The sequence below is a fragment of the Fragaria vesca genome, linkage group LG6 (assembly GCF_000184155.1).
Source record: "Fragaria vesca subsp. vesca linkage group LG6, FraVesHawaii_1.0, whole genome shotgun sequence".
Lineage (NCBI taxonomy): Eukaryota > Viridiplantae > Streptophyta > Magnoliopsida > Rosales > Rosaceae > Fragaria > Fragaria vesca.
The window spans coordinates 37,139,979-37,149,010 of record NC_020496.1 but is presented as its reverse complement, the minus strand read 5'-3'; the positions used below and the strand labels follow the sequence as shown (position 1 = coordinate 37,149,010).

The following is a 9,032-nucleotide window of genomic DNA, read 5'->3' as shown; positions in this document are numbered from 1 at the left end:
TGTTTTATATGTTAATTTTGTTTTCTCTATAGTTATTAGTTAGATGTCGAATCATCTCAGTGAAGTTGATCGAGTTTGTCTTATAAAGATTGTAAGAGCTCTTTTAAGATCTTTGCATAAACTCTGAGCCACCTTTATCAAAATAGCTAGAGTAGAAAACGTCCATCGACTTCAAATTTCTATGGCTAATGACTCAAAACGACAGCGTTGCTTCTCCGCCTTCTAACCAATGACTCGCATCGAAATAGCCAACCCAACACGTGGCGATCATCCACAGCCAGAATCAAACCAGCGCTTCTTAAAACCCCTTCAATCGTTTCTGAAACCTTTTAATATCCCCAACGCCCGCGTCTACCCCACACACCCAAACAAAATTCAAATCCCTACACTAAAACCCACTACCTGGCTCCTAAACCCCGCGAGTACACCTCCCTCACCCACTCGCGCGCGCGTCCCACCAAACCCCCCAAACGTCACCCAAACTTGGACATGGCCGCTCAGATAACGACAACAAATCCCCAAAATATAAAACCCCTCCCAACACCGCCTCCAATTTCTCGCCGCGATATTTTCACCTCTCAAAAAACACTCCTCCCCAAAATTCAAATTTCCATTTTCATCTTCCTCAAGCTTTTCTGAAGCTCTCTCTTGGTTTCTCTTCCAGGTATGTAAAGCTCTGATTAAGATTTTTCAATCGCTTTAAGTTTCGTCTCGTAGTGCTTAATATTAGTCAAATAGATAATTACCGAGCTTAATTTTCAACGGAAGCTAAACCCTAGAAATGAGTTTGTACTGGTTTTTTCGCTTTTTAGCTTCTAGGTTTTGCTTAGGGTTTGGAATCGAGGTTTGAGCGTGATTGATTCACAGGTAATGGGGACGTTGGGGAGATCTACAGCCCTAGGTAGTGGTTCGGGTGGTTCCGGGTCGGTTTCGGGTTCCGGAGCGGCTAGGTTTGAGGCCGCGGAGGAGAAGGCGAAGGTTGATGACTCCGGCGGGAGGGGAGGGTCCGGCGGAGAGCTGGTTAGGTCGTTTGTGGAGCTGGTTAAGACTGTGGAGGCGAAAGTCTCGGCGGGGTTGAGTTTCGGGGAGCTGGATACGTGTATGTTGAGAGGGAGTGAGAGTGTTGGAGAGATGGAGTCTGGTTTGGGGGATGAGAGGAGAGTGGTGAGTATTGGTTCGAAGACGAATTCGGATGCGAATGTTAATGGGAATTGTTGCAGCGAAACCAAGGCTAGTTCTGGTGTGGACGGCGGTGTTGAGGAGAATGGGAATTCTTGTGATGTTACCAAGGCTGATTCTGGTGTGAACGATGGGGTTGAGGATAATGGGAATTCTTGTGATGTTACTAAGGCCGATTCTGGTGTGAACAACGGGGTTGAGGAGAATGGGAAGTCTTTGGATGAAATTGGAGAAACTGAGGTGATTGAGGTTCCCGTTGCAGGGACGAGTGAGAGTGGTGAAGACCGGGAAGGAGAAGAGGTGGGTGACGGAGTATATGAGTTCTGTATTGGAGATTTTGTGTGGGGTAAGATTAAGAACCACCCGTGGTGGCCGGGCCAGATTTGTGATCCTTCAGATGCTTCTGAGCATGCAGCGAAATTGAAATCCAAGGACAAACTTCTTGTTGCTTACTTTGGGGATGACACTTTTGCCTGGTGCCATCCGTCGCAGTTGAAACCCTTTGAGGAATATTTCGTGGAGAAGTCTAAGCTGAGTAGCTCCAGTGTTTTTGTTATTGCTGTGCAGCAGGCTGTGGATGAGATTGGTAGGCTTGTGAAGTTGAAGATGAGTTGTGCTTGCATGGGGGAAGAGTTTATAAGCAGTTGTAACCGACCCTTAGCATCGAATGCTGGAGTTAAGGAAGGAGTTGTTGTCCCTGAAGGCCGAGTTGGGAAGTTTTTTGGTCATCTATCTCAGCCGGTTGACCTTCTTGCTGAATTGAAACATATTGCACAAGTTGCTTCCTTGACTAGTGCTCTTGAGCTCAATGTATTAAAGAGTCTGCTGTCTTCCTTCTATTTTTCGAAAGGGGGCTATCAGTTACCTGTTTACAGTGAACCGCAGCTCATTCTTGGTCTTGAAGATGAGCGGAAGATGGTGGAAGTCCTAGTGCAGTGGTCATCTGATGACATGCCGTCTTCTCCCATAGGCTCCAATACTGGAAATGCTGAACAAGTTTTGTTGCAAAGGTCACCACCAAGTATAGAAAATAGGCAGCCCCAGAAAAGGAAGGAGAAGAGCATTGCTGATCTTCTTGGAGCAGCCAATGGTGTTGAGGGTAAAAGCATGGATGTGGTTGTAGCTGAAGAAGGTACAAGCTCAGAGAAACGAGGGGTATCATCCAGTCAGAAGAAGCAGAAAAGTAGTGATATTCATGGTGAGGGTATATTGATTCTCAAATCAGGTGAGGAAAGAGGCAAATTCTCAGAGTCTCCCATAAGCACTAAGAAGGCTCCATTGGCAAGGAGAAGGAAAAAAGATGAAGGTATTGGATTCAACAGTAGTGATGGTTTGGCTAAAGAAAGTGCTGGTGAAGAGGAAGAAAGTAAGAAGACTCCACTGTCAAGGAGAAGGAAGAGGGATGAATGTGTTAGCACTGACGGTAAAGATAGTGATGCCCTAGAAAAAGCTGGTGGAACGGATGAAACTAAGAAGGCTCCCTTGTCAAGGAGAAGGAAGAAGAATGAAGATACTCACATCAACAGTAATGATGGTGAGGCCAATGTTGGTCTGCAAACAGACATGAAGGACCAAATTGATAAGGGCTCTTTGTCGAGGGAAAGAAAAAAAGCAAGTACTTGTCACCACCCTTCACAATAAGTGACACAAGGAAAAGAAAACCAAACCTGGAAACAGAATCTCCAAATGCAGTCACGAGTCATGGTTTGGGGGCAGAGGGGGAAGTGCGAGATATGGAATTAGAAGTATCTCTGGAGGCTTCTAATAAACCTCAGTTTGGGGAGAGGATGACCAGGGCTGCTGCCAACCTTAAGGGGTCCCCTCAGGTTTTGAATCGTTGCAGTGAGGAATTACAAGAGGAACAATCGATAGATGGTGAGAATAACAGCACCGAAGTTAAAACACCAACAGAAGATGAGAAGAAGCGTGTTGATCCAATGAGAGCTAATGCAGCAACTAATGAAGTGCTATCTGGAGTCCTCTCTGCTGCTGTTGATCCATTATATCCAGTCAAACAGAAATCCTCCTACGAGATTGTTGGTGATTTTGTATCCATATTTAGAGACTCAGTATACCACAATGGCTGCTACTCAAAGCTTTACAAGAAGCACCAACGTCTTGGAAAGAGAAAGAAATCAGATTCTGAACCGGGGTTATTGGTGAAAGACAATCAAACTGCTGCAAATGAAGGTGAATCTGGGGAGAGGGACATTAAGAAGAAACGAGTTATGGTGTCTGATAAGCGTACAAAAAAGAAAGCTTCTGAGACACGAAGTGCAAAGAGAAGAAAGCTAAATTCTGTAATTAAGTCGTTGGGAAAAGACAATGAGAATGCAGAAAATCTGCCTGTTAGTGGAAGTGGGCAGAGGAACATCAACAATAACCAAGATAAGCCTAAGAAAAAGCAAGCTGTTGAGCCACCAATTTCAAAGCTGGTGAGGCGAAGATCAAAGCATGCTGAAGGTCGGGATTTGAAGGTTAAGGAGACGGAAGAAGAGGCTTCACCTACATCCCTTTTTGTAATATTTGGCCCTGGATCCTCGCTGCCCACGAAGGATGATCTTCTCAGTATATACGGTAAATTTGGGGAACTAAACGTAACTGAAACTGAGATGTTCTACACCAATTTCTGTGCCCGTGTGGCATTTGTAAGGAGCTCTGATGCAGAAGAAGCCTTCAATCATTCTTTAATCCACAGTCCCTTTGGAGCTTCCAATGTCAATTTCCGGCTCCAAAATCCCTCAGGTGCTTCTAAGACTCGTGAGCTGAGCACATTACCAGAGTCTCCTCCAGCAAAGAAGTCCGAGTCCAAGAGTGCAAGTCGGGCATCAGTAGCTTCAGAAACGCCTGCTGGTAAGCCGTCGCAGGTTGGTTTCATTAGGCATAAACTTGAGATGATGATATCAATGCTGGGAGACTCGGATCACAAAGTGTCACCTGTTGTCACATCCAAATTGAAGAATGAGATAAAGGATCTACTTAAGGTGGTGAGCGCAACGGGTGAATCCTCATCTTAGATTGGATACTGTTAGATCTAGACACATTCCTGGTTAATGTCATATAGCTAATGATCCATATGTAGGGTTTAGAGATGATGTCACATGTCCTTTCCGGATGTTTGTGGATGGAGTTATATTATCTTTTGTGTAGAGACTTCGCACTACTTTTTGTCTTTTGGAGTACAAATGGATGCCAATCAAGCTATACTCGTCTTTGTTACTGGTGTCTTACCATTCAGTTTACCGATCAACGTTGAATTTTGTTTAGGTATGAAGCTGATCTCTGTTCTCTAGTATTGGCGGATTTTACAGTTTATTTATTTCCTAGAGATGCCTCAAACAAGAACTAAATATTTGGGAGAAAGCACCCTGGTTTGCGGATCTCACACATTGTCTGTGGCTGAAGCTCGTATGGGTTACACGGAGCGTGTGGTCGGGTTGGTCTGGTTTTACCTGAAAGCTATATACACTCGCACACATCGTGCCAGTCTTTGCTTGCTTTGGATTCAACAAAGCAATAGTCATAGCAACCAGACCATACTATCGGCTACGACAAAGAAAACTCATCAACTAGTTCAAAACACATTCAACACACCAGGGAACATCCAAGCTCATCCTTACATAGCACAATACCTCAACAATACAAAGAATTCAAATTCCTACAATGAAATCAATGTAGTTCTTTTCAGTTGGTTTCATACTTTTAGGTACAAAGACTGGCTTCAGTCATCAACAGGATCCTGGGGTGTCTCTTCAGCACTGCGCTTGATTGTGATGACAGGGCATTCAGCATGCTTCACGCAAAATTCACTCACAGTCCCCACGAAAACCCTACACAGAAAACACAAGGAGGAATTTCGTAGTTAGCAGTGGACAAAGATTTTATACTAATCTATCTGGTAAGACTTGAAAGATGTGAAAAAACACCAGCTGTACAAAAACATAGAAGCATACCTCTGGAAAGGACCAAGACCACGGCAGCCAACAACCAGAAGATCTGGCTGCAAGCGCTTCACCTCATGGCAGATTACTTCCTTGGGATCACCTCTTTTGATCCATGCTTCACAAGCAACCTGCAAGCAGTCCAACATAGATTTGAAAACTTAAAGCTTCAATGTACTGTTCTTCCAAATGCAATTATAACATGTAATAGTTTTCGAGGATGAATCCTAGTACCCCAATTGCATGACATCTCTCAACAAAGAACTCCAGCAGATGAGCCCCTCTTGCCTGGTCTCTACGCTTCAAGCTTTTAAAATCCTCCGGTGATGCATAGATGCTATCCATGTCGTCAAAACCTGTTACAGAAAGAGATGACAGATATTTATGAGCATGAAAATAGTTATAGTCCATGCACATTGAGCAACATAGATTAAAAAAAATGACAGGGCCACATGGAAAATACGTAGGAAACAGCAATGAGAAGACGAAGAACTACAGATTCATGCTTAGCAGTGATTGAATGCAGAAACACATCAGCAAAAATGAAGCGCCAAGCACCTATCGACATTTTCCATACAATAACACACCCAATCAAACTTGTGACTATGAGTTCTCCACGTTATACTCACCGTCGATAACAGAACTACCAGAATCAACAATGATATCTGATTATACACCACTCAAACATATCGAAAACCAATAACATATCACAATGCACAGAGAGTTTGATCACTTTTCGAAACAGCTCCAACTCGAATCAAATTATCAGGTCATATCTAGAACAAAAAATAAAAAATAAAAAAAAATCATCACCTCAACTACAGGATTAGAGATGCAAAACTAGTGATACTTAGTCAAATTAAACAAACAACTCTTTCAATTCCTCAATACCTTTATGAAATCAACTAGCATCACCTAGCTACTTAAAGCATCGATTCTCTAATTCCTTGTTCAAGCCATTAATTCGAGTATATCATTTCGGTTCGGTTTTCGATTCCGGTTTAATTTCTTAGCGAAACAAAGATAGAGAGAGTAAAGGAAATTAGAGAGAGAGAGGCACCGTCTTCGTCAGGAACTTGGACATGGAGGAAGAAAAGCTTGAAGCCGGAGGTGTTGGAGCGGACGATCTTGTCGAGAGTCCACTCGAAGGCTTTGCGGGAGCTTATGGAGGCGTGCGGGTAACCATTGATCGTCGACTCGTTCACTCCCATCAGTACCCGAGTCGGTGCCGCACCCGCCATCTTCAACTCACTGACTCGCTCTCACTCGTTTTCGCTCTCTTTCTTTTTTGTGAAGAAAAAAGATTAATTTGCGTCTTCGTTATATGAGCGGTGCTTTCGTTGGACAGGTGTAACAGAATAATAGAGGGCTGGACAGGTGGCAACAGGGGAGAGGTACAGAGTGGGGACACAGGAAAAACCGGGAACAGAGGGAACAGCCGACTCGAAACAGCGGGCTAGGCGGAACTTATTTGAACTGGGCCTAGGCACGTTGTTGGCCCATGTTTAAAAAAAAAGATTAGAAAAAACTAAAATGACTGATATCTAATTTGCTTAGAAAGAAAACACAAAACGCTTCCCACATCTCCTGCCCTATAAAACCCTTTGAATTTCTCTCTACTCTCTTTCTTTCTTTTTTTTTTTTTTTTTTTTTTTTTTTTTTTTCTTTTCAATTGTTATTGAGCATCGGCTCACTCGGCGTCATTGTGATTACAAAGCACAATGGCTAGTGGTTCTTTCATTGCACGTCCACAAGGGATGTTAAAGGTGTGCAGCTTGGTAAGAGAACAAATATCACCTCTTTTAAGATTCTGCATATTGAAAAAAAGTGTGGTGTGTAAAAATGATGTCAATTTCACCTTAATTCTTTACACCTTTGTTGAATTGACAAAACCTGATAATAGTCATAATACCATCCTAAAGTCCTGACCATCAAAATAATACGAACGATAATCGAGTTGATCTATAACAAACCGATCAAACAGTTCGCAAGTGATTCTTTTTACCGATTTCTTTATTTAACATACACACCCCATTAACTTTAACTGTGTCAATTTAGAATCAGTAACGACATGCTTAATTCTTCAGATACGAGTAAAATCCGACACGACACGACGCGTTAACAAACCCGACCTAAATCACATTGTCAACAAAACAACTCATGCGCGGGTGCAAAGTTTTCTCTTAGGCAGCATGCTGCCTTCTGCCACTGCCATATACACTCTTCAAACCACCACTGTACAAATCCCCATAATTTAACTGCAAGAACATGGAACTACAAATTGGAAAAAAAATTGGAGGAATTGCTATATTATAAATCATCAATGTTTAATTTTACAAACAATCCCATTATAATTCATGTTCCCATATTGCCCTTACCTTGCACAGACTGAACAACCCCACCACCGAAGGAAACCCTCCCAAAACCCAAATGTCCTACCTGGTACAATTCCAGCCATACCCTCTCTGCACTACTCACACAGTCCTCCTCTTCCTCCTCTTCCTCCTCCCGATCATCAAACCCGAACACGTAGCCCGATATCTGCGCCGGCAACTCCTCCTCCGCCGCGCACCGTCGCTGCCTTTGACTACTACTACCACCACCACTACAATGCTTCATCTTCTTCTTACTCTTACATTTTTGCTTGGATTTCCGATTCTGCCCCTGGCTCTCTCTCAGCTTCTTCTTGTTGTTCTTCTTGCCTAGCCCCAAACACCTCCTCCCCACCATCCACGGCACCTTGACCAGCGCCAAAGTCAACAGGTTGAACAGCGCGCAGGGGCAGCAGCACAGCGCCACGCAGTCGGCGATCATGCCCGCGCTGCATGACCGGCAGTACTTGCCGGAGCACTCCATCCTGTCGCCGTCGCCGTCGTCGTCCACGGGGTAGCGGCTCTTCTTGGCTCTGCTGATTGCGGTGGCTGCACCGTCGGAGGAAGCCGAGTCCGGTGAGTGGTGCTTACGTGGCGCAAGAGGAGGACTCGGGCTGTCGTGATGACCCATTTCGGGTTAGCGGATTACTTGACCCGTTTTTTTGAACCTGGAAGAAGAGAAAGAGAAAGAGAGTGAGTGAGAAATGGAGTCTGAATCTTTCAGAGTTTCTAGGGAAGGCAAGGCATTGAAGGCAAATACTGATTCTGTGGGACTTTATACGACGTTTTTCTTTGCATGCATTTTTTGTTCATCTGGTAAATTCAGGAGGGTGAAACAGTGAATGCATTTACACATTCACGCGCGGAAAACTATCGTGATTGAAGCAATCGCAGTAATAAAAGTAGTTTTCTTTCTCTGGGGTAAATGACTCGCAGTTAACATCTAATAAGATAATTCTAGGGCTGCCCTGAACACAAACCCTTCTAGAGGGTAAGGATAAGCAAGTAAATTTGACTGATAGCTGTTAAAGTGAATGTGAGTGGGTAACAATCATTTTCGTATAATGCAAAAGGTAATGTTGAAAATGGTAATGGGAGTAATACGAGACAGACTAGGGCGGAGACCAAAACTATGAATGAGTTTTTATTTTTTCTGGTTGTAATTTTTCTGAGATAAGATGATAATTGATCATGTCCCATGCCTAATTTGGCTTTGCAACATTTCCATGTTCAGTCCTATCCACCAACCCTACCCTCTTTTCTATTTTTTCTTGTCAAATGAATAATTACTATAACTCTTTCTCCATTTTTTGAATCTAAACTCTAAAGTGCTATGTCATTGATAATTTTGCTAACATAGTTTACATATCAAATTTACCAGGCATTTATAAACTTCTAAATATGCGTCTTGATGAAAATAGGCAAGATTCAAAGTGAGTTTAAACTTCAAAGATGCACACAATCAATTAAAAGATAAAATCAAAATGTAAAACTAATTGAACTAATCGATCTGGGTTTTGTGTTTCACATTCTTAAAAGA

General features: G+C 43.1%; 2 protein-coding genes across 2 annotated transcripts; one reads left to right on the top strand and one right to left on the bottom strand.

Moving 5' to 3' along the window:
* The first annotated feature begins 565 nt into the window (after window positions 1-565).
* Window positions 566-2,820, top strand: LOC101295558. Its single transcript, XM_004306301.1, has 2 exons — window positions 566-664; window positions 868-2,820. Exon 2 carries the CDS (start codon window positions 871-873, stop codon window positions 2,818-2,820), a length of 1,950 nt encoding a protein of 649 aa, XP_004306349.1. The 5' UTR covers window positions 566-664; window positions 868-870.
* Window positions 2,821-4,700: 1,880 nt separating this feature from the next.
* Window positions 4,701-6,442, bottom strand: LOC101297171 (universal stress protein A-like protein-like). The gene is made up of 4 exons (XM_004304580.1): window positions 6,181-6,442; window positions 5,355-5,476; window positions 5,133-5,251; window positions 4,701-5,009 (listed from the first exon to the last, which is right to left on the bottom strand). The coding sequence occupies exons 1-4, from the start codon at window positions 6,359-6,361 to the stop codon at window positions 4,901-4,903; spliced, it is 531 nt and encodes a 176-aa protein (XP_004304628.1). The 5' UTR covers window positions 6,362-6,442; the 3' UTR covers window positions 4,701-4,900.
* Between the last annotated feature and the right edge of the window lie 2,590 nt (window positions 6,443-9,032).

Coding starts and splice junctions, on each gene's coding strand:
- LOC101295558 (XM_004306301.1), top strand. CDS start 871: ATGGGGACGTTGGGGAGATCTACAGCCCTAGGTAGTGGTTCGGGTGGT.
- LOC101297171 (XM_004304580.1), bottom strand. CDS start 6,361: ATGGCGGGTGCGGCACCGACTCGGGTACTGATGGGAGTGAACGAGTCG. Junction 5,477..6,180: donor CCAAGTTCCTGACGAAGACG/GTGCCTCTCTCT, acceptor TTTCTGTAACAG/GTTTTGACGACATGGATAGC. Junction 5,252..5,354: donor AGAGATGTCATGCAATTGGG/GTACTAGGATTC, acceptor GACTGCTTGCAG/GTTGCTTGTGAAGCATGGAT.